Source organism: Nicotiana attenuata, unplaced genomic scaffold (assembly GCF_001879085.1).
Source record: "Nicotiana attenuata strain UT unplaced genomic scaffold, NIATTr2, whole genome shotgun sequence".
In the NCBI taxonomy this organism is placed as follows: domain Eukaryota; kingdom Viridiplantae; phylum Streptophyta; class Magnoliopsida; order Solanales; family Solanaceae; genus Nicotiana; species Nicotiana attenuata.
In genome coordinates this window covers 305,135-331,055 of record NW_017671047.1, presented here as the reverse complement: position 1 = coordinate 331,055, position 25,921 = coordinate 305,135, and the positions used below count along the sequence as shown (strand labels likewise).

General features: G+C 39.6%; 1 protein-coding gene across 2 annotated transcripts; it reads left to right on the top strand.

Annotated features, from left to right (window-relative positions):
* Nucleotides 1-10,921: 10,921 nt before the first annotated feature.
* LOC109205499 lies at nt 10,922-20,924 on the top strand. 2 transcript variants are annotated; one of them, XM_019368216.1, is made up of 13 exons: nt 10,922-11,271; nt 11,444-11,585; nt 11,788-11,942; nt 12,302-12,339; nt 12,416-12,495; nt 13,485-13,552; nt 14,228-14,564; nt 14,793-14,905; nt 14,996-15,061; nt 19,279-19,369; nt 19,484-19,551; nt 20,300-20,337; nt 20,476-20,924. In XM_019368216.1, the coding sequence occupies exons 1-13, from the start codon at nt 11,209-11,211 to the stop codon at nt 20,660-20,662; spliced, it is 1,446 nt and encodes a 481-aa protein (XP_019223761.1). In that variant the 5' UTR covers nt 10,922-11,208; the 3' UTR covers nt 20,663-20,924. The 2 variants fall into 2 exon arrangements, with proteins under 2 accessions (XP_019223761.1, XP_019223760.1); XM_019368215.1 differs by having other exon boundaries at nt 14,790-14,905.
* Nucleotides 20,925-25,921: the final 4,997 nt, after the last annotated feature.

Genomic DNA, 25,921 nt, shown 5'->3' with positions numbered 1-25,921 from the left:
AAAATTCTACTTATTTTTATTACCCTTTTATATATCATACTACCACGGTCATATGGTACCATGTATGGTACTAGTCCAAAAATATCGGGTATTAACGCTCGGCCCAAATTTTATCCCAACATGCCAAACTTGGACGAAAATTCATTTTCTTTGACTTGCTTCCCCTCTCACCTTCACGAATTTACTCATTACTTCTGAAATAGCATAATCCTTATAATCTCCAGATAATCTTTTCCTTGGACTGATGTTAATTACCTTACGTAAAATACTACATGGTGCAACATCGTAGTAATTTAATACTGCAAAGCGTAACATCATCGTAATGTTGTGGGGCGTAACAACAACATTCCTGCCCACATCGACCTGGTCCCAGCTGGCGACGACGTAATCCATATTCATCGTTCTAAGTATTGTGCATTTTACGCGTACCCGTTCTAAGTGGGCTATTCTCTTCCCCCCCCCCCCCCAGTTGGCGGAGGAATTATGTCGCTACTACAGTATCTGTCCGACCTAGCTCTCCCCCTATATTTACAAACTCTTTCTTATGTTGATCAAGTAGGAGCTGACCAACTACGGGATTTCCATCTGCCACCTGCTTCATCTTTTCGCGCAAAGCTTTCACAAAGGTACGATGATACACCTCCGCCACCATGGGACCAAGGGATTGGTGGTGAGAATGGACGATAAGGCAAATCGTCGATTTTAGTTCAACTTCTTCTACATCAAGACCGAGCACGTGGTGGCGAACCCCGGTGGATTCCCTGAAGCATGGAACTTCGCCCGTAAGTGTTTTTGCTAACTGATTACTTGTTTTGTCTCTCTCCGGTGATTTAATCGTTCTTCCTCTTTTGTGCAGCCGAGAGGGACCCTCCTACATTGGTCGCCGACATTCATGACTAGGTGAGTCAAATCTTACCCCACACGGTGGGGATCCGCGAATGGTCGTCATTCAATAAGAAGTTTGGACGTAAACCTGCTTCGACCGGTAAGTTATTCACTTCGTTCTTCTTTTTCATTCGTTCGTGTAGTGGGGTCAGTTTTAACTTCAGTGTTTGCTGTCAGGTCGGAGGACTACGAGAAGAGCGAGGGCTCTTCTCCCCGCTTTTCGTCAATCTGGTGCATCAACCGGGTCTCTACTTGCTGCGACTGCAGGCCAGTCCATTCAGATAGCTGCTTCTTCTCGGATCTCAGCAGGCCCTTCGGTGGAGACTCCAACTTCTCCCATATTGCACTTAGTAGACGAGTCGTCACCGGGAGAGGAGGAAGCAGTAGGAACCGAAGAGCCAACAAGGGGTAACCCGAACTGGTCACGGCCGCACCCGAGGGTGGCATAGCTTTGGACATAGAGACTACATCCTCTTCAGATGTAGAAATTGCTCCCTTGCCTGAGGTCTCCGTGGAAGGGGGAGGGCAATCAGGGGCAACGGAGGTCATTTGAGGAGTGATCCGTCGCCATCAGGGCAGGCCGACGTGCCTTCCTCTGCCGAGGAGAGAGGGAAAAATGTAAACGTAGATGGTTATGAGTTTAGTTCCGACATCGACCCCGAAGAGGTTCCGACGTTCAATAAGGGGTTCACTTGGGTGCAAGTGAGGATGGAGGGGACTACTCGCAAGATTGTCATTCCCCTCTACCGTGACTTATTGAATAATACGGAGAGCGTGATCCCTTCTTTGGGTCCTCTCTGCTCTAGCACCAAGGACAGGACCTTACGGACGTTCGATGATGCCGCTCTATCGTTGGGCATATCTGGAATGGCTTTGCGGGTAAAGTTTTTGGTTCTTCGAGTTTTCGTACCTTATTCTCTTTCTTTTGTCCGTTTTTACTAACTTCTTTCTGATTTTTCCCTGTTCATAAGACTCTTATTTTGGAGATTATGTGCGCCCGCCGAGAAGAGAAGAAGAGGGCTATTTTCAAGATGATGGAGTCGACGTATAAAGAATACCGTTCCAAGTATCGCGAGATATGCCTCCGATTCAGCGTGGACGGTAACTTCCACTCTCTTAAGGACGAGCTAAAGCAGAAGGACGACGAGCTAATTAGGATCATTGACAGATGTAGCAATCCCAAGGGAGAGCTTAGAGCCAAGGAGGACGAGCTCGAGGTGAGCAAGGGGGCCGCGACTGAGTGCGCCGATCTTCAGGCCTAAGTGGCATCCCTGCGGGTTGAACTTGAGCAGAGTTCGACTAGGGCCAATAACTTGAGTCATGAGTTGATTGAGAAGATAGCGGATTTGGATAAGGCCGAGGAGGCCAGGATGGCGGTTTTGGCAAAGATGGCGTCATCGGAGGAGGTCGTTCACGTTCTCAATCTGAGCGGGCGAGTGAAACGGAGGCGGCCGTGCTCAGGGAGGCAAGGCTTGATGAGCAGGTTAGCAAGCTTGAGGGAGAGGTTTCGAACTTAAATGATCGAGTCGCCGCTCTTGAGGCCGAAAGGGCGCATCTATTGGCTCGGCCATCCTCCTCTCATACATCCGCTTATCCTGATGTTGCGCGGGTTTCGTACGAGAAGTGGATCCATGTCGAGGCCCAGCTAGACATATATAGGGACTTGATGGTGGCAGGGAGAGTTACTGAGATTGAGTTCGAGGATGCTCGTGCCAAGGCGCACACAGCTCGAGTCGCTTGTGGTTATGATCCCGCCACGCCGCGGGAGGGCAATAATGAAGACGAGTTGGGCGGAATCGAGCAAGGTGCTTGGTATGATGATGCATACTCGACCGGCGAGGATGACGGCGGGGATGATACCGCTGAGTGATGCTTTTGTAGTCTCTCTTCTTCTTTTTTGCTTTTGTGGGCGTCTGTTCGGCCCTTATAAGATATCTTTTTGATTTGGAATGCTACTTTTGCTGTTTGCTTTTGAGTCTTCTATTTTTCCCTTGAATGTTTTCCTCGAATGATTGTCTTGATTTACAAGAACTGTTGGTAGGCGTTAACTTGAACATGGCCGAGTGTGCTCTTGATTAGTTTGAGTAAAGTTAAACGTCGCCATAATTAATTCGGACGAGGTTAACTGTGAATGAAATTCGAGCTAGGTCGAATGTGAGTTGATTCGAGCAAGGTCGAATGTTACTCTTAACTAATTCGAACGAGGTCGAATGTGAGTTGATTCAAGCGAGGTCGAATGTTACTCTTAATTAATTCGAACGAGGTCAAATGTGAGTTGATTCGAGTGAGGTGGAATGTTTCTTTCAACTAATTCGAACGAGGTCAAATGTTACTTTTAACTAATTCGAGCGAGGTCGAATGTGAGTTGATTCAAGCGAGGTCGAATGTTTCTTTTCACTAATTCGAACGAGGTCGAATGTTACTTTATCTAATTCGAATGAGGTCAAATGTTACTTTTAACTAATTCGAATGAGGTCGAATGTGAGTTGATTCGAGCGAGGTCGAACGTTACTCTTAATTAATCCGAACGAGGTCGAACGTGAGTGTCTTGAATGGTGCAGTGTTAAAACGTGGTGGAGACATAGGAGAACATCATGTGCTTGTATGCTTTGCTTACATATATACATTGGAGAAGGTTACACGTTTTTCGGGCTGGTGTTCCAGTCCCAGTTTACCTAGTCCTTTCATTGTTCGACCTGGAGAAGTATTCGAGGGGTCGAGCAATGAACTTGTTAACTTGCATTCTCACCTGCTCGTGCTTTAACTTCGAAATGTCCTCCCCGTCGCCTTGTTAAAAACCTCCCCGAGAAAACCCAATTGGGACAAAACTCAGGTGAGGGAAAAAGAGTACGGTTCGGAGAATATCTTTCCTTAGAAGTTGAAGTACTTGAGGTGGGCGATGTTCCAGTTGTTTGGTAGTTTTCCTTCCATCGCTCCTAGTTGGAACGATCCTTTGCTTGCTGCTGCCTTAATTTTGTATGGGCCGTCCCAATTAGTCCCTAACTTTCCTTCTCGTGGATCTTTGCTTGCCTGTGTTTTGGCTTTGAGTACATAGTCCCGACTTTGAGCAGTCTAATTTTGGCTTTTTTGTTGTGGTATCACTCAACCTGTTGTTTTTGGGCGACCATCCTTATGTAAGCCATGTCTTTTTGTTCTTCGGCCTCATCGAGGTTTTGCCTCCTGCTTTCGTCGTTTCTCGGTCCGCTTTCGTGTGAGTACCTTAGACTTGGTTCTCCGACCTCGACCGGTATTACTGCATCGGTCCCATAGACTAGTGAGTATGGTGTTTCTCCCGTGCTTGTTTTTGGCGTTGTGCAGTATGCCCGTAGCACTTCCTGCAGCAACTCCGACCACAGTCCCTTGGCGTTCTCGAGCTTCTTCTTCATGAAATTCAATATTGACTTGTTGGATGACTCTGCTTGCCCATTGCCCGCGGGGTGATATGGCGTGGAGAGTATTCTTTTGATATGCCACTTCTCGAAGAATTTGGCGGTCTTTTTTCCAGTGAATTGAGGCCCTTTGTCACAACTGATTTCTTTGGGGAGGCTGAACGTCATACGATATTTCTCCATATGAAGGCGATCACTTCTTGTTCGCGTATTTGGGCGAATGCACCAGCTTTCACCCACTTTGAAAAATAGTCAGTTAAAATAAAAAGAAATCATTTACCTCATCCCGTTGGGAGGTGTCAGACGATGTCCATTCCCCATTTGATGAAAGGCCAAGGCGAGGTAATTGAGTGGAGGTGCTCGCCCACTTAGTGGATCATGGGGGCGTATCTTTCGCATTGTTCGCATTTTTTTACGAAGTCAGCGGCCTCTTTTTTCATTATGGGCCAGCAGTAGCCTGCTCGTATCAGGCATTTGACTAGGGCTCGATTGCCGGTGTGAGCTCCGCAATGACCTTCGTGGACTTTATCCAGAACGCGTCGCGTCTTGTTTGGGCCTAAACATTTTGATAGGGGGTCGCCATACGTTCTTTTGTATAAGTCATTGTTGATGTCGTTGTACCTGGCCGCCTGCATTCGAAGCTTCTTGGCTTCTTTTTTATCGCTTGGAAGCACTCCGTCCTACAAATATGTGACAAGATTGAACCAGTCCCAAGTTAGGTTTATAGTTCGTACCTCGATTTGGTCAATCGACGAGTGGAGGAGAGTGACCACGATCTCTTCTCTGATTATGCTTTTAGTGGCCACTGTTAGTTTGGCGAGGCCATCTGCTTCGATATTCTGTGCTCGAGTGATTTGGTTGAGCTGGCATTCATCGAACTCGGGTAACAGCTTGCAGATCTTGGCCTGGTATTTTTGTAGTCTTTGTTCCTTGATTTGAAAAGTCCCTGTGACTCGATTGATAACGAGCTGAGAGTTGCACCGTAGGACAACTCGCTTCGCTTTGTACTTGAGTGCTAACTTTAGCCCTACAATAACGGCCTCGTACTCGGCCTCGTTGTTAGTCATATCTTGGCATCTTATGGACTGCGAATCACTTCGCCTGTTGGAACTTCGAGCACAAGCCCCAGTCCCGATCCCGACGCGTTAGAGGCGCCACCAGTATACAAAACCCATAGGTCATGTATCCTGGGGGAAGTACCGGCGACTTCCTTCTCGACTTCAGGCATTATTTTTTCGCTGAAGTCGGCGAGCACTTGCGACTTTATTGCCGTTTGCGGTTGATAGGCTATATCATGCTCGCTTAATTCTATGGCCCATTTGGCCAACCTGCCCGACAACTCGGGTTTGTGCAGAATACTCCTTAGGGGAAAGGTCGTGACCACCGAGATAGGGTGACACTGGAAATAGGGTTTAAGCTTTCGTGAAGCTACGACCAAAGCCAGGGCTAGCTTCTCGAGGTGTGGGTACCTCGTTCCAGCCTCAACCAAGGTTTTGCTAATATAATAAATGGGAGATTGCGTACCTTTGTTTTCTCGGTCCAGGACTACACTAACGGCCACGTCGGACACAACCAGGTAAATGAGGAGACGTTCTCCAGGTTCCGCCGTAGCGAGAAACATGGGTGAAGATAGGCACGCCTTTAGTTCTTTCAAGGCTTCGACGCACTTGGAGTTCCATTGGAGTCCATTGTCTTTCTTAAGTACGCCGAAAAATTTATGGCATTTGTCGGAGGACCTTGAGATGAATCTCGACAGGGCGGCTATGCGGTCGGTCAGCTTCTGTACCTGTTTCTTACTGGTTAGGCTTTCCGGTATTCCTTTTATAGCTTTGATTTGGTCGGGGTTGACCTCGATGCCTCGTTGTGATTCCAATAAGCCGAGGAAATTTCCCGAGGTTACGCCGAAGGCACACTTTTCGGGGTTCAATTTCATACCATATCGTCTGAGTATGTCGAAGGCCTCTTTCAAGTGGTCAACGTGATCCTCTTTCCTTTTTGACTTGACCAACATATCGTCGATGTAGTATTTCATGGTTTTGCCGAGATGGTCTTTGAAAATTTTTGTCACCAACCTCTGATACATTGCCCCCGTATTTTTCAATCTGAAAGGCATCACTCTGTAGCAGTACGTCCCCTGGGGAATGATGAAAGTAGTCTTTTCTTGGTATTCCTCCTCCATGAGGATATGGTTGTAGCCCGAGTAGGCGTCCAAGAAGCTTAATAGCTCGTGCCTGGTCGTTGCGTCAATGAGCTGGTCAATATGGGGTAGTGGGAACGAGTCTTTCGGGCAGGCTTTGCTTAGATCTGTGAGTCTACGCATATCCGCCATTTCCCATTCTTCTTTTTTACCATGACCACGTTGGCGACCCATTGAGGGTACTTTGATTATCTGATAGAGCCATTTTCCAACAGTTTTTCAACCTCCTCGCGGACATCGTCATTTATTGCGGAGTTGAATTTCTGCCTAACTTGCCACACTAGGGGTAAAATTAGTCGACGTTTAGCTTGTGTATCGCTATCTCTTTCGGGATGCCTGGCATATCTGCATGGAAAAAGGCAAACAAGTATGCGTTGTTAGCTAAAAATTGATGGAATTTACCTGGTTCCTGAAGTTTGTGGCCGATGTCGGCCTTTTTACTGTGGTCGTCTCTGTCGAGTTGCACGGGGTCGAGATCCTCTATAGTCAAACCTGTGGCCTTTACGATTTCGGGGTCCCTAATGACGTCTTTCCCTTCGTCATCACCTAACCATGACTCCGTTAATTGCTATGCAGCCTCGGCTTTGCCTTTCAATTGTTGAGTGTGTGTGCAGTCTTGGGCGATGCGATAGCATTCTCGGGCAGTGTGCTGCTCTCCTCGGATGTTGAATACCCCCCAAGGGGTGGGAAATTTGACGACTTTATATTAGCTGGAAAGAACGGCTTTTATGACGTGTATCCAGGGCCGACCTATGATGGCGTTGTACACCGTATCCTGGTCCATGATGTGGAACGTGGTCTCAAGAGTGACGCTGCTGGCTAGGACGGGTAGCGTGATTTCTCCAGATGTCCGCTCGATTGCATTGTTAAAACCCGTCAGTGTGATGCAACGTGGTACTATCCTATCCTCAAGCTTCATTTGTGTGAGAACTCGAGGGTGGACAATGCATGTGCCACTTCCATTATCAACCATACTACGTTTTGCGTAAAGTAATAACAAGGGCGTCGTAATAGGGAAAGACCAAACCGTGGGTATCCGACTTATCGAAGATGATACTCTCTTCGAGTTCGTCATAACGTTCATGAGTGATTGACCGTTTCAGCTTGTGGGTGGTCGTGAATTTTACGTTGTTTATTGATGCGTCGTTCGCCTCCTCCAATGATCATTTGGATGGTTCGAGTTGGGTAGGGAAATTCTGGTGGGCCCTAATGCTGTTCGAGTCCTCAACCAAAGTTTGCCCTTCCTCGATCGCTCAAAAGTTCTTTCAGATGCCCTTGGTAAAGCATGTTCATGGCCTCTTGCCTTAGAGCGATGCAGTTCTTGGTTTTGTGGCCCCGTTATTGATGGAATTTGCAGAGGGCGTTTGACTTTCTAGTGTTTGGGTCGGACCTCATCTTCTGCGGCCACTTCACTTTTGGGTCGAGCTTCTCCAGGGCGTAGACTATTTCTGAGGGAGAAACACAGAAATTATGAGCAGATAGTAATGGAGGCATACCTCTTTCGCTTCGGTGAGTCCCTGTTGGCGGCCTAGATGGGCCATCGCCATGACGGGGAGGCGGTATGACGTCGGCTCTGACATATGGTTGATGTCATTCGCGGTTGGGTCGGGGGCCTGCATGGTCCCTTCTGTTGTCATTTCTGTGGTCCTTCCTGGATTCCCTTTGGACCAAGGTTAGCCGTTGAGTCGGCCCATTGAGGTCGTCCTCATCAGCTCACACTTCGGCGCAGTAGGCGTTGTGTATCTCGCCCCAAGTAGTTGGGGGATATTTTATGAGTCGGCTTAGCAATTTTCTGGTCGCCCTCGAACCGCTCCTGTTTAAGCCATTCTGGAATGCTACTACTGCCATTCCCTCTGTTAAATTTGGTAAGGTTATCCTCACACGGTTGAATCGGGCGAGGAAATCTCTTAGTCCTTCACCGGGTGACTGTTTAATGGCAAATGTGTCATTCACCCTCACCTCTGCTTTCTTATACCCAGCATGGGCAGTTACAAACTTGTCGGCCATTTCCTCGAACGTCTCTATGGAACGTGCATGTAGCTGTGAGTACCAAGTTAATGCTCCCCCGGTGAGGGTTTCACCAAACTTCTTCAGTAATATGGATGACACTTGTTCTTCGGTGAGGTCATTGCCTTTTACTGCGGCGACATAGTGGGTCACGTGATCCTCAAGGTCCGTCGTGTCATCGTATATTTTCAAGTATGACGGCATTTTGAAGGTTTTAGGTATGGCGTGCGGTACAACTTCGTCACTGTATGGTTGCTCAACAGACGGCGTCCCTCTTTGGTAAGAGCTTTGGGGCGCCGGGTATTTTGTCTACCCTTTCTCGATGCTCTCTCATTTGGTCGCGGAGCATTTTGTTCTCGTTCTCCATCTCCTCCATCTTCCTCAGAATGGCTGTGAGGGTGTCGTTGCCTGCATCACTAACGTTGTGAGTAATACCTGTTACAAGAGGGGGGCCGTGTTGCTCGTCTGTCACTGGTGCGACGCGAACTCTCGCATCTTCTCTGTTCGTCCTTTGAGCGGGCTTGTCAAGAATGCTGGTCAGCGTGCTTGTCAACCACGCCTCGAGCAGCTTTTTCACTGCCGGTGGTGCCTCTTCCGTGTGGATGTAGAGGCCCCTTTACCATGTGAGGTTGTGATGCTGCCGTGAGGAAGGGGTGAACCACTCTGCCTGGGGGAGGCATTTGGTGTCATGTCCTCAGCATCTGTTCCAGCGACTTCGTTGATAGTGTCTAGGAGGTTATTAGAAGATTGGCTACTGCCTTTATTCTTTCCTCTCCATTACTTACTATGTTCAGCTATGCACGTAAGAAAAGACAAGGTTTTATGTTATTTTCTTTTAGATTTGAAAGAAACTAAGATTTTAATTAGAATATCCCCACAGACGACGCTAAATTGTTTGATCAAAAAATGATAATATTTGGTTAAACTAATTAATTAGTTATTAAGGAGGGTTAATCCTAGTTAAGATTAATAGCTTCAGATCTTGGGTTGACCGTTCGAACGGTTAGAACAGTGAAGAAACGGAATGAATATGCTAACAATAAGGGGTCGTTTGGTTGCCGGTTAGAGTTATGCAGGTATTAGTTATACATGTATTAGTTATGCAGGGATAAGTAATGCAGGGATTAGTTATGCAGGTATTAGTTATGCAGAGATTATTTTTTTGAATATTTGGTTTGTTGTATTAGAAATTGATATACATTATATAAATTTTAAAGTAAAATGCTTGTTTACAACTATACCCCTGGCTTTCTTTTGCATTGTTTTTTCTCTCTTTCCATTTATGTAGGAAACAATTTAGTTAGGAACTTTGGGTGTTACTTTCACTTCTTTGTCATACTACTGAACTATGTGAAGTTCAGACATTTGATTTTCACTTCTTAGTTTTGGTATTTTCATTTTCTAGTGGCTTCTCCAGTTTGCTTTTGCTAGTTTGTTCTTTAAAAATGAGAGAAGACAAGGTTTATAGTTGGCAAGTGAAAGCAAGTGAAACCTGTTGACGGGTTGACAGAGAAATAAGGAAGCCTTATGTGTAAAGTGATAGGGGTAAATTTGTCATTTCAGTATTTTATCCATGTATTACTAATGCATGTATTAGTTATTCCATCTTCTACCCCGCATAAAATAATACACAGATTGACTCATAACTTATACATGTATTATTTATGCATAATTGAAAAATGTCAACCAAACATGGTATTAGTTATGCAGAATTTTATACAAAATAACTATTGCCTACCAAACATGGTATAAGTTATGTTACCCCTTATACATGAATAACCTTTCTTCTAACCAGCTACCAAACGACCTCTAAATGTGTCAGATGCAATAATGTGTATGGAGCATCAAGTATTAAATAATAATCAATGGCAATAAATATAAATAAGGAGGAAGATTCACCCAATATTGAATGAGGTGAATGATTCCTCTTTCTGACAATGATGAATGACAAGAATATAAGAAAGTGTTGAGCATTTTCTCGGATCTGGTGGAAATGACAATAGATAATCCCAAAAATGATCGAATCTCTCTAGAAAGTTATCCTTTGTATTTATCTAGAAAGCTTCCTTTTCAAAAGTGTTCTTATCATATAGAATATTACTTGCCTTTTGCCTTATATCTCATACTATTTATATGGGATATTCCCAAATAACCCTAAAAGATACAAATAGAGGGAATATTCCCTCTGAAGGTTCCAAAACTATATTAGCCGTTGCTTTTATCTATGCGGCTCGACCTCGGCCTTGATGAACCACTCAGCGGCTTGTTCTGTTGATCACTGCTCGACCTCAGCCGAACTGCCCGTATTAATTTGCAGGTCACTCATGACAATCATCTCCGCGTGTCGAATTTCTTTAGTTTGATTTTGACCCATGCACTAATGTATTATTACAAGTTAAATTTTAGATTATCAACGTTTATAACTTAAACCATTTTACTGTTTCAATGAATTGTAACTGAAATAAAATGGACATAGCCAAGCAATTGTCTACTGAACCCAAATGGACTCTACGGGATGGAAATTGGAACTTGGAAAGATCGCCATTTGATTTTCATCTATTTTGGGACTTAAGGGGACAATTAGAGAAAAGTTACCGAATCAAAGTAGAAATTGCTATACTACGAAAATTCTCACTTATATCCACGTGTACCAGACCCCCAAAAATAGATAAATACTTCCACCGCCGGTGAATTGTTTACAGCGCCACCGCCGTCGAACGATATAGACGAATGATAGTTTGCAGCTGCAGGTCCTTTTTAAGGTGGCCACTTACCAATTACCAACATTTACAGGTACAACGGTCTCTATTTTTCTCAGAATCGTTTAGTCAAAATATTATAGAAAAGAAAATCAAAATTGTAACTTGAACACGTGTTTTGTGCCTATAGTCAAAATCAGAAGAGGTATGAACACGTGTCAACTAATAGAAGTTACATATTTCACTGGGTAATCTAACTGTTGCAGAGATGTTTTACATCTTGCGGTTTCAAATATAACTTGGGGACGCATATTGGAGGAGTTTTTCGTGTTGCTATGAACCGGAAAAAGCAGAAAATGGTTGCCAAAACATGGAGACCTGTTTCTACTCAATCAAGGTCTAATGAAGGCGAGCGTTTCTCACTTCTTAATATTTGATTGAATTGGATCAGTGATTCTAGGTTGTTAAGCTTTCTGTACTTTCATGTTATCCAAATAATTCAAAATTACTAGTGTTAAATCAGGATATATAGTTATAAAGCAGTTGTAGATTATTAGGTATCTGATATTCTGTAGAATACACTGTAAAAGATTAATGTTGGAAGTTCTAGGTGATGAGAAGCATTACTTTGGAGGTCAAGTGCAAGAAGTTAAATGCACTGTCTCTTCCTATGAGTCAACAGTTTTAGCGGAGGACAGTGGAGCTGAAGTAGTAAATGGTGATGAACCACTTTCAGCAGCTCAGAAGCATTCAGTTACAGTCGAGGTAATTTTTTTTGGTTGCTTGTAGGCAGATGCGGACAGCGGATCCAGCCTTTAAGATTCTTATCATTGAAACCATTGTAATTTTTAAATTATAGGTTCATATATATTATTTGTTGTAATATTAGTGGATTTTTACACATTGAACTCGGTGTCAGAAGGTTATCTCAGCGTAGGTACAGCTGCAGTTGACAATTCGACTAGCTTTTTATGAGTTTTGGCTGTTGTTCTTAACATGATCTTCACTTTGATCTCATGGCACTTGTTATGGATGATTTTCATCATAAAATTATGAGTTCTCCCAATAAAATTGCTTCCAATTTTCTCCTGTCACTCTCATCTCATTTCCAAATATACCTGCAGGCAGGGGCATCCTTGATGCCTTTCATCCGAGGGAAAGGGTATGACTTTCTGTGTGGATTCTTACTTACCCAAAAAATGAGGGGCTAATATATTGCTTTGATATTCTGCGTATAGAGGTGCAACACAGAGGACAATCGAAAAGGAAATGGGAGTTAAAATCATACTTCCGTTATCGCGGAAAGAGGATTGTCTAAGTGGGTTGCTTTTCTATTTCTGGCTGATTTTGATTGATTCAGCTCTTCTGCATTTGATTTAGTTGTTCGATTCAATCATAATGATATGATTAACCTGATTTTTCGCTTCTGAAATGTACTGTATGATTTCTATGACCTACTTGTGTTGTTCCTGGAATTTGGTATATTAGTTGATCAATCAACTACCTTAGATGAACTATATATTCTGCTCTATTTGGGCAATTTCATTCTAGGCTGTCTTTTGACATACCTTAGAGGTTCTTTATAACTGAAAACTCTCTAAGTCTCAAACTTATCCTAATGCGGACCTAATGTAGGTGTAACAACTAGTATCGGCTGTATAGATCCTATGTTTTGTGTTCTATTCTTAGCTACTGCATTGATTCTTAGAGATCATAGATCTTTTGGGATAACCTTCCTTCATGTGATTTTAGATCTATAAGCACTTTCAATTGCCATAGTGCACCTATGAAGTAGTGCGTTCGGATGTCTATGTACTGAAGCAAAACCATCTTAGTTACCTTTCTCTCATTTATTCTTTACGTGGATTGCTTGTATCTTCTGTCTGATGCAGTTATTTGTAATCTTAATATTTGGTGATACCACAGTTTTTTCTTTTCCGAAAATTCCAAGCTTAAGTCCATTCGTGTCTGCTACCACACTTTGTTTGACCCAAAATTTTGGAAGCATGCTGTGATAATGTGCTTTGCTCTTTTCTTGTCATTGGTTGTGGTGATTGGCGTTTGGTCTCTCCTTTGTGATGTATTATTCTCAGTAAGTTTCTTTGATGGAGTTGTCATCCACTTTTCTTAATGCTTTTTGCTACTTGTAACTTCCACCATAACTTGTTTCTTTCAGAGTGATTGGACCTTTTTAAATTGTTTTTATATTGATCTATATTGAATATGGGGTCGGTACATCAGTATTGAAATCCAAAATTTCTATGTTTGATTTTGTTCCTATTTTTAATATAGTGTTACATATTGTAGCCATAGAAGGAAATTCTGCTGAAAGTGTGGCAAGAGCATCAGATAGAGTCCAAGCCATAATTGATGAGGTTAGCACCAACATTTAATCTTGTTCGTGCTAGCTTTCAAATAAGGAAAAAAGAAATAGCATTGCATATCTGTCACCTTTTCTAGAGCTGGTACCTGTAAACTGTGGTAACATGTAAGTATCTGTTTTTGCTCAAAGATTTTTATTTTAATTTTCTTACTTTTTACTTCTAAATGTTCATGCTATGATGGAGTTTAGCTGCTGCATTATGGCACGAACACAAAATACACATAACATAGCTTACTGTATGTCATCCAGTGTCATTCCTTGCAATCTTAGGAGCCTTTTCCTGTTTAAAGTCTGGTCCAGTTATCACTTGGTTTTGACCTTGAACCTATTGTCGCATTTGAAAGTTGCTTTTCCGGTTACCTTTTGGTCTCTCTCTCTCTCTCTCTCTCTCTCTCTCTCTCTCTCTCTCTCTAACGTATTAACTGTCTACTGGAACTCTTAGCTTTCCTGGCACTTTCAAAATGATTAATAATCCAGAACTTTGAAATAACATTCTTGTCTAATTTTATTTTATCTGTTAAGCAGCTTTATAGAATGCTCAAGTGTGATTCATTGTACTTGCTTGTGTTATGAGGAGTCTTGCTCAAGAGTGATTCGTCATTCTTGCTTGTGTCATGAGGAATCTTACCAGTGCTCATAAGTGTTATTTATGCGTCTTTTTCTGTAGGCAGTTAAAAGCCGGAATCTTGACTACTCTCATTTTGTATCACTTCCATTGGCCATACATCCTGAACTGGTCAACAAGCTAATCAACTTTCAGAACTCGATTCTCGGAATTACTGAAGCTAATCAAGATGAAAATTTGGAATGTGATTCAAGTGGTAACACTTCTGATTCGGAAAGTGAGGAGCAGTACTCGAGTAAACCACGGGTTGCAGTGGAAGTCAAGACTGAAGATTCTAATGATCATGTTAAATTGGATATAACCAACATACCACTTGTGAGTTACTCGCCTAAAGTGTCCAAGTCCTCTACCTCAGAATCAAAGGCTTCTAAACTGTTAGGTATAAGATCTATGTACTATGTTACTTTTATCAAAAGATGAAGAGAGAAAAAGGATTCATGTACTATGTTGATGTAAAAGATTTCTGTGCTGAAAGCTCTGATCTCTTCATTTCTTTCTTATGTTTATATAATATCTATCCCTATCTTTCAACCTAGAACAGGAGCTCATTGCTTCCTTCTTTATGTCTTAATCCCTGACAAAATCGATGAATGTTTCCACTCAGCAGATTTGGGAATTGAGAAGTCCATCTTTATTAAACCAAAAACATTCCACTTGACTGTGCTCATGCTGAAGCTTTGGAATAAGGACCGAATTCAAGCTGCTTCTGAGGTTTTGCGGGTAAATTTCCAATTAGATAGCCATTTTGTAATATCTTTTCTCTGTCTAACTCTTCAAAATAAAAAATCGCGCTTCCTGTTGTGGTTCCAGACTGTCTCACCAAAAGTAATTGATGCTTTGGAGAGCCAACCTGTGTCTATAAGACTGAAGGGTTTGGTAAGTCTTTATCCAAGTTATACTATTATACACGTCAGGCTGCTATAGGGGATAACCATTGCACTTACTCTTTATGATCCTTCTTTTTTCAAGTTTACTCTTTATAATCTTTCACTTGTCTGTAGGTAATGAACTCAGTAAGGTGTTGCTGGAATATTTTTATCTCCCTAGGTTATATCATCTCTTAAGCGAAGCTAATTCCTTTTTTTTTTTGGTACACTGAGCTGTTAGGATGACAGTTTAACTGGCATGTAACCCTTTCCCTTTATTTTTGTCTGTGGAGTTCAATTTGCTTTACCTGCTTTCTATCAATCTTTGGATGAACCTTCTGTTACTAATTGGCACAAAAAAAATATAGATTAACGCTCAAGAGTGGGTAACCTATTATTGATTAGCATAAAAAGTTTAGACTAAAATCTGTAGAAACCCTTAAAAGTTTACTGAAGTCTCAAGTAAGTCCTATTAAAAAAAAAATATTATTCCTGGGCATGAAAAGTTGGCTAAAATCTGTAGAAACCATTAAGCTTCTACTGAAGTTTCATAACCCTCTTACGAAATTCAAATATATATATATATATATATATATATATATATATATATATATATATATATATATATATATATATATATATTGAAATCTCAAAAGACTTGTAAGAAAAAATATCTGCCACTACTCGTACCAGCTCATGTCAGTAGAGGCCAAATACCCAGAAAATGGAAAGATGCTGTAGATTGAGCAGAAGTTTTAATGCTGCTCTTGTTATAGCAAACATACTTCAATATTACTGGTTATCTTGATGCAGCAACCATACTTTGGATCTAGGAGTTGTTGATCAAAGTAAGAGAGGAGTGAAAGGAAACAAGGGAAGAATAGTAGGAAAGGACCACTGCAGGGCTGCTACGTAGGGGAAGGGAGTGGGCTCATACCATCTCTTGTTGAGATGGTAGAAAGTTTTTGAATGAACATTGATTGAAGACATAAGGAGCAAATAGACTTTCAGTGCTCACAATTTTTAGTACCTTGAGCCTAAGATTATTTTTTTTTTTTGATAAAATTTAATCTTTATTTTTGGGAAAAAACTCAATACATGCACTAATCTTTACAAAAACCCTCTCTATATGGACGGACATACAGCCCCATCCTATATCACTGCTTCCCTAAACAACTATCTACACATCAAGCTCAGACTACGGATAGAAATTGAGTGCTTGTAGCTTCTTCTCCAATTTTAACCACTTTGAACCTCTGCAATGTATGTCTTGAACGATCATTCTCACTAATTCTTCAGCTTTCCTTTTCTTCTTTCTGAAAATTCTCCAGTTCCTCTCTTGCCATAGATAATATACAGCTCCAGCTAGGATCATTCTGTAGATGGCTGCATCTGCTTTCCTCCCTGTTGCATATGTACTAGCCCATTTTATTTCTTCCGACCATATCCTGGCTCTTCTTCCTATTCCTGCCCAGTTCAGTACCTTCTCCCACACACTGCTTGAATACTTGCATATAAAGAACAAGTGGTCGTGGCTTTCATCAGCTGCTTCACATAAGACACATTCTGCACTTGTGATACTCCCCCATTTCATTAATCTGTCCTTTGTGTATAACCTGTTTTGGACAGCTATGTACATAATGAACATCCATCTTGGACTACTACAATTGTTACAAATTAATCTCCTCCAATTAACCTTTGTGAATTCACCCCTCATCTTGTTATATACATCTCTTATTGAGTAGTCCTTCCCAGGCATTACTTCTTCAACATTGATTCTTGCTTCTATCAGATACTTCCCAGCTTTTAGAATCTTTTGAGTTGTCCATGCTGCTTGATTGGCCTTCACATTCCATGTTTTCTCCTTCTTTATATAATAGATATGCATCCACTTGATCCATAATCTGTCCTTCTTATTGCATAGGTTCCACATCTGCTTCAGGATTGCTGCTTTGTTCCAAGTGACTATGTCTGTAATGTTCAAGCCTCCTGCTGTTTGTGGCCAACAAAGTTGTGTCCATGCAACCAAAGCCTTCTTGCTCCCCTCTACCTCACCTGTCCATAAGAAGTTTTTGCAAATGCTTTCAATCTTCATTAGGATCTTCTTTGACAAAGGAAACACTTGCGTCCAGAATGATTGTATAGATAGTAACACACTTTTAATCATTTGTGGTCTACCCGCATAGGATAGAAATCTTGCTGTCCAACTTTGCACTTTAGCTAGAATTCTGTCCAGTAAAGGTTGACATTGGTTAACTGACAGTCTTTTAGCACTCAGTGGTACTCCTAAGTACCTGAAGGGTAATTCACCCAGGGAGAATCCCAAGCTTGCCAATATTTGCTGCTGCACATGTTCTGGCACACCTCCAAAATAGATGCAACTTTTTCCTTGGTTTGCAACTAATCTTGATGCTGAGGAAAACTGTTGAAAACACTCATTTAACATCTGTGCTGTCTTGAGATCTCCTCTACAAAATAGTAGAAGATTATCTGCAAAACTGAGCTGCAGGATATTGAGTTTCTCACATTTCGGATGGAAGTTGAAGTCTGGTGTGTGCTGCAAGTTCTTTAATAGTCTTGTCAGATACTCCATAGCTAAAACAAACAGGTAAGAGGATATGGGATCCCCTTGTCTCACCCCACGCTTGGCATCAAATGGAGTAGTTGGCTTACCATTTATCACAATTGAATAAGAGACTGTAGACACACTAGCCATTATCCATTTTATAAATTGGTCCGGTATGTTCATTGCTGCCAGTACTTGTTCTAAGAAGACCCACTCCAATGAATCATATGCCTTTTGCATATCTATCTTGATCATACACCTCGGGGATATACCTTTCCGACCATAACCTTTCACCAATTCATGTCCTAGGAAGATGTTGTCATTTAAGATTCTCCCTGGTACAAAGGCTGCTTGACTTTCATCCACCAGGATATCCATCACCTTCTGCAGTCTACTAGTAATCATCTTAGATATAATCTTATACAGAACATTACAGCAAGATATGGGTCTATACTGTTTGATGAATTCTGGGTTTTTAACTTTTGGGATAAGAGTGACAAGGGTGGTATTGAGTGGTTTATGCATTTTACTGGTTTTGAAGAATTCCAATACAGCTTCTGTGATCTCATGCCCAATTACCTTCCCAGCCTTCTTGAAAAAATAGGCATTGAGCCCATCATCCCCGGGTGCTTTTGAGTTATCAATCCCCTTTAGAACTTCATAGACATATAGGAAGTGTTTCATATCTATTGTAGAAAATAACATTTTTATGTTATTTAAGTTCATATGGACGATGATCATTTATAATTTGTTGTTTCGAGTATTAAACATTCTCTAAAATTTAACTTGCAATTAATCTTTTACTTCAAAAGAAAAATGATAGATCTCATACTAGAGATATCTGAAATGTCCACATATAAGGTTCGTATAAAATTTATCACCTAATGTGCTTGTTCCTTTGTACAATTTATAAGTAAACATGTTTTGAACGTGATACTCTATGTAACATTGCCATGCACCTCAAAATTTCAATAGTTTGATATGCAAAGTAAAACAATGGGGGTTAACTTTAGTCAATTTAGTTGTACTTCTCTAGTAAGTTTTTGGCTTTTTCCTTTTCTGGAGAGTAATTGCCAGGCTTAGGACACAATATGTATTTACTTGCTCAGATATGCATATTTTCCACTCAAATTTTATTGTACGGATTCTGATGTGTATTTATTGTGCTATGTTTATGTTTTGTAACAAAACGATAGCGCAATTGAAGAAGAAACATAGATCAGCTCTGCCTTGACTTTTATGTTTAAAAGAAAGAATTACAAACAAAAATGACAACACGTGAAAGAAAGTGGAAATGTTAAATAGCAAATAGACTGGAACAAACGGAGGGTAAATTTGTATTAGAGCCTTATCAAAAAAATTGTATTGGAGACTTCAAATATGCCACTGATAGCAATGTTGACCCACTTGGAATTAGGCGAAAGCAAATGAACAAAATGATAGGTAATGCAAAAGAACATTTGCCTTGTATTAAATTTAGAGATTTCATATTCTGTTTCATGTGACACCAATCTCTTTTTATGGATGCTTCTTCAATGGGTTGGTCTGTGAGAGACATGTACATTTTAGATGCTGGATATTTCTAGACAGTTGCTTCTAATAAGATTTCACAAGGTCACAATTTTTCTTGGCTGGGACTCAAATTTGTTCTTATCCTGCAGGAGTGCATGAGAGGTTCTCCAGCAAAAGCTCGTGTTGTATATGCTCCTGTGGAAGTAATTGGTGGTGAAGACCGACTTTTACGTGCCTGTCGTATCCATAATTTCTGGCATCTTCTTCCTTCAACCTACCTACTTTTTTTTTTTAATTTCTCTGCTATTTATAAGGGAATTTAGTACCTGCTTTTGTCATCCTTAGCCTTTCTAGAGGTGATCACTAATGCGTTCACTGAAGCTGGTCTTGTTCTTGAAAAGGATGCAAACCAGAAGTTAAAGGTATAGCTTTCAAGGTGTTAATTCGTTATTCTGGTTAATATTGTTGGCAGTTTCTTTATTGTTTGTCCGATAGAACTCTCTATGTCTGTTGATGCTGCGTTCAAATACTTTCACCATTCAATCTAGTGCTGCACCGCTGCTGCTTCCTTGCTTTTCCTTCCCCAACCGACCCCTCCACTTTCTTTCCTCAGAAAAGCAATTTATTCATCGCAAACAAAGGCCTAAAAGCAGCACCTGGTGGGGACTCTGTTAATACAGCCACAACTGGTTCAAACCTGTTTTGAAAAGTAAAGCAGTTTCATTTGCCACCAAGAGTCAATATTGCTGCATCCATTTTAATTCTGACACCTTTTTGAATTCAGCATTCTCGAACCCTAACTCATCTTCACCTCCTGCATGCCAACTTTATATGTCTGGAACTTGTTTCTTCAGTTACATTTTGGTTGCTGGTGCTTCTTGTGGTGTTCATTTGTTTTTTTTCTGGTATCAAGTTTTAAATACTTGAACATTATGCTTCGGCTCGTTCAAGTATGTTTTCTCTTTTATGGTTACTTTTGAGAAACGCTTGGCCCCCTAAAACTGTTTCTAGACTTGCACTTGATGCAAGTTACTTTTCTAGATGTATTTTATTGTCTTGCTGGCCTTTTCCCTTTACGAATTTAATACCAGAATTTGTGTTCTTTCTACTTTTGCTATCTTCTTGATTTGAAAAGTTCCTGATAAGCCTTGTCTACCCTTTCTACTACAGTTGCATGCCACTATAATGAATGCGCGACACAGAAAAAGGTGCCATTTTATATTCTTTCATTGCTTAGTCTTGTTTATTTGTTGGCTTAAAGTCTCTATCATAATTCTACTAGTTGCATAACGCTCTTTGTTGTTAAGGGCGCCAGCGCCACTGACTTACTGTTCTCTAATTTGTAGCAAAACAAGATCAAGAAAAGCTGATTCCTTTGATGCACGGACAATATTTGGTCAATATGGCTCAGAACAATGGGGAGAGTATCTTATCCGTGAAGCTCATCTTTCACAGAGGTTTGTGTTCGATGACAATGGCTATTACCATTGCTGTGCTTCCATCCCATTTCCTGAAGAGATGCAACTCGATTGAGTTTTAGAAGCCAGGTTTAATAGTTTGTCTTTTGCTGTTATTGGTAGTATTCTGTCATAGTTAATTGCGTTGGATCTTCCATCATACTCTAGGCTGTTTGGTTGAAGCTGAGAGTTATTAAGAATAATTATTCTGTATGCTACCGATGTACCCTGAATGACACAGACGACTTCTTTGTAAATCAATATCCTCTGTAGAATTCAAGAAATTCTTGTCCTGCATTAAGCAGTATGATGAGATTTGTTTGGTAGTTTGGTGGACATCTCCCGACTAGCACTGCTGGTGCTTTTTCATTTATCTAGATCTAGAAGAACTACTAGAATGCTACACTTAAGTTGCAGAACAGAATATGCTCTCTTCCAACACTACAGGGGTCAGGGGTGGAAGTTTGTTGCAACCCTTTTTCTATTTGGTGATCTAGTTAATTCAGCATTGTCAGGCTATCGCGACATAGTTTGCTTTATTAAAATCTTAAAGTTGCTCGGACACGGGTGCGGATCTAGAGGTCGGATCCTTCGAAATATAAATTTTAAGATTTGGGGATACGGAATCCTAGTACGAATACGAGTGTGGGGATTCGGCTAAAAATAATTTTAAAAAAATAAAAAAAAATAAAAAAATCTCTAAATTATGAGATATTTTGTGGGATACTTACGTATATCTTGTAAAGTGTGGATTTCTTTTTTATTTTCAGTTGTAGATAAGTAAACGATTGGTTTCCTAGATAAGGTATGCTATTTTCTTCAAATTTACCCTAGTTTTGGTTCTAATTTCGGGAATCAAATTGTATCTCGTCTCGAATTTTTCCATCTGTCGTGGTCAAAGTACCCAAAATTCTTTGACCAAATTCAATACGAATCTCATACCCACACCCATACAAGTGTGGTGTCGATATGGGTGCGGTACCTAAACTGCCGTGTCAAAGCAACTTTGTTAAAATGTCAGGCTACTCATTCTCTTTACTGAGAGAATGCTGGTATGATCTCCACACTTATTTATAGGTAAAGATTCATTTGTTATTTTAGTTGACTGCAATCCAGTTTGTCATGGGAAGTTGGAAGGTTGGATCTGTCTCCCGTGATCAACTTTTAAACATTGGGTACATTTAGCCCTGAGTTGAGGGCCTACCGGAAATAGCATCTCTGTCTTCTTAAAAGTAGGGGTAAGGTATGCGTATACACTACCCTCTCCAGATCCCACTTGTGGGAATACACTGGGTTTGTTGTTGTTGTTGGGTACATTTAGCACCCTGCAGTTGGAAACTCTGGATGGCTTTGGTGATTAGGTCGTTTCTAATTTGACTTAATGACTTAATGGGTATTGTGCCCCCTTATGGTAGTTACTGGTCGAATTATTGCATGCCATTTAATTTATGGTTTTATGTTTAGATAATTATTTATGCGATTTCTGCTGGAGTCACTAATGCTTTTTTGTTTTTCTTTTTTCTTTTCCTTTTCTTTCCTGAGCCGAGGGTCGATTGGAAGCAGCCTCTCTGCCCTTTCGGGTAGGGGTAAGGCTTGTGTACGTATTACCCTCCCCAGACCCCACTTTGTGGGACTATACTGGGTAGTTGTTGTTGTTGGGTAGTTTTTTGAGTTATGCTGACGTATTTAAAGACTAGTTAGAGATGTGTAGTATTCTTCATTGCCTTTGCCACAACTTCTTTAGAGTTAGTGAAGCTCCTATAGAAGAAACTGGACCCAGAAACTTGATGTTTATTTGATGAAAAGTTGTTTTTTCATGAAATTCTCAGTTATCAAGTAAGAAATGCCTCTTACTTTAACTTTTGCTATGCGTTAGCACCAGATAAATAAAACAAACAAATGATCCCCCTTGATCCCGTAATTGTACTGTAGCTCGGACACTTTCACTAACAAAATTTTCACAATGATCCAATGAAATTAAGATCTACCATCTTTCGATGTAAGAGTATTGAAGAATTTCTTGGTAGGAATCATTTATATTCCCTTTGTAGGCTTATAGCCTGTTTGGCCAAGCTTTTCAAGAGGCCAAAAGTGTTTTTTTTCTTCAAAAATACTTTTTTTCCCCCAACTTGAGGTGTTTGGCCAAGCTTTTTTGAGGAAAAAAAGTGCTTTTGGGAAGAAGCAGAAGCAGTTTCTGAGAAGCAGAAAAAAGTAGCTTCTTCCCAAAAGCAGAAGCAGAAGCAGTTTTGACTTTTCTTCTTACCAAAAATGCCTTTAACAAAATATAGTATATACCAAAATAACCGTTAAACCTAATACTTAGGATATTAATGTATAAATATTTCTTCTTATTTTTAGGATAGCTTTCTAATATATAGTGACTTTAGCAGTGAATGCTTTTATATTTGTTGAATGATTTTTAATATATTTAACTTATATTAAAAGAATTATTTTATTTTTATATTTTACTTAAATAAAATGAAAAGATTTAATTAGTGCATGTAATAACAAATTTTTGAGATTATTTATTTACTTATAATATTAACTATAAAGTGAATCTATTCATGTCTTTATTCGTAATTTGATACTTAAAAGCACTTTCTGAAAAGCTTATCCAAACACAAACTGCTTCTTTCTGAAAGTACTTTTTTCAAAAGCACTTTTAAAAAAAATACTTCTCAAAATAAGTTAGATTTCTCCGGCTTGGCCAAACAGGCTATTAGTCGACATGAATTCAGACAATTGAGTTTCGAACATCATAAGTCATAACTAAACCACATATCACTCTTCACATGTTCTAAATGGTCCAACTCCCCCACCGCCCTTACTTACTAAATTGGTAATTTTAAACGTAGCAAGTAGAAAGCTTTGGGGTCTTTAACATTAAGAGCCCGTTTGAATATACAAATCTTTTTCTTTTTTTTTTTTCAATTTTTTTTTTGAAAACAATGTTTGGTTATCCTATTCTTACAAATTTTTCCTTTTTCACTTGAAAATCCATTTTCAAATTTGAAATACTGGTTTTCACCAGATTTTCAATTGAAATGGAATTTGCTAGTTTTAGTTTTACAAATTTTCTATATTTTTAAAATTTATAAATGACCCATCAGTTTTCCATCTTTGGGAAATACATATTTGGCGACTGATGGTCAGTCCTAGTTGATACTTGAACTCTGCCTACTGGAAGTTTGATTATATGGTTATGAGAAATATGTGGATATGCCTGCTTTTGCACATTCTCTGTGTGTTAGTAAAATTAGAAAATGCGATATTGATTTTGCATCTTTTGTGTATTGTAGTATAGCAGAATATGATAATAGTTAAACAATAGTATTTTGATTGTTTATTTCAAGTAGGATAATCAAATTGGGGTGATTTTGATATTTTTTACAAGTTGTGGGGTATAAATCATGTTTCATGGTTTTGAAAAAAAGACATTCAAATATGTTGCAAAAATTATAACCAAACACAACTTCATCTTCAATTCAAATTTTATTGAAATTTCAAATTTAAAAAAAAAAAAAAATGGAATTAGTAGCCAAACGCCTACTAAAATTCAAGAGAAATTCAAAAGTTGAGGATGTAGCAATTACCACATGTTTGTCATAAGTCACTGTCAATAGTTAACCCAAATGATTTCGGCAGACCGAGAATCAACATGGGATATGGTCGGTCACGAAACCACCGCACAAATTAGGCTTGACCTTCAAGAGGCAATAATACATTTATGACATGTATGCTTGTGGTAAATTGTAGATGAAGATGGCTGTTAGTCAAGTTTAAGGGACGAAGCATAGTAAAAATTCAAAAATAATCAGATTTACGAGTGATCATTCAAATATAGCCATAGTTTCAAAAGTAATCGAAATTTAGACATTTTTCATGTAAAGATAAATGTGAACGAAACACTATTAAAGATCCGGAAAATACTCCAGTATATTATACTGGAGTTCCAGCATAAGTATACTGGAACTCCAGCATAATATACTAGAGTTCCAGTGTAATATGCTGGAAGTTCATACACATATGCTCTAATCTTCAGTATATTATGTTGGAACTTTTCGCGTGTTGGAGTTCCAGCATAATATGCTAGAAGTTCATAAACAGGTGCACCGATCTCCAGTATATTATGCTAGACCGGTCCATGTTGCAGCAAAATAGTGGTTATTTTTAATGACTCTTTGTAAACGCTGGCTATTTTTGAATGACCAGTCCAAAAACTGGCTAGTCCAGCTATTTTTACAGCATAGTGACATAATGACAAAATTGAACTAACTTATGGTCAATTATAAGGCGTTATTGTGCTTTTGTAAGCGCAATAATTTCTTGTTGTCTCCTTTTTAGAATTTGTACATGATTTTTCTTTAGCTTGTACATATTCGGATGCTAAGGGTATAAAACAATCAAACTGAAACAAGTAAATAAGCGATATTTTCTTTTTTTGATTTTGTTCGTTTTTTTCAGGAAAAAAAGAGGATAATATATTGATTTTATTTTATTTTATTTTAAAGTGTCTTAACCAAACCAATAAATTATAATACAAATCTTATGTGATTATTCATATATTAACACATCATTTCTTGCTGCTGTTGAAAGATGGCTATTTGAACTTGCTTCTATCGTACTTGTCAGAATGAATAAATTGACAAATTGAATCGATAAATTTATACTATAATATTTGGTTTAATTTGGTTTTCATGATTAAAAATCAACTAAGTTTTTTTGGTGATTTAAATTTATTCTTTGCCAAGCATCCTCATCTTGGCGTGTATATGTATCATTACGCATATTATGTCAATGGACTTGTATGTATTTCTCAATATCCTTTTTTTTAAAAATTTAATTTGTACAAGAATATTTCCAATTTGAAACACAAAAGCAAAATGGCTAACAATGGAGAGAGACAATAAAGGGGTAGCTATCAAACACATTATTATCGATCATTAAAAGAGGTTATATAATAAGTCGTTTTGTGATCAGAATAGGTCCAAATTTTCGAAAGAACATTAATCGTATATCCGATCTTTTAATTCACAAAAGCAAAAGATAATGAAATTAAATACTGCAAAAGTTGTTGGACAGACTCATGATCAATTAAAAATTTACAGAACAAAACCTAATATTCCTCAATGGAGAGTAATTTAATTCAAAAGTGCAGGCAACTACCAAACATGACAGGAACTTTCAAAGGATTCCTAATCCAGCAAGTAATTTACATTATTAAACCCTAATTATCCAATATATTAATTAGCTCACAATAAACTTAATTTAGTCCACTTCAATTAATATCCATACATTTCATAATAAAAAAATCAAATATTCAGCGCCCCCCCCC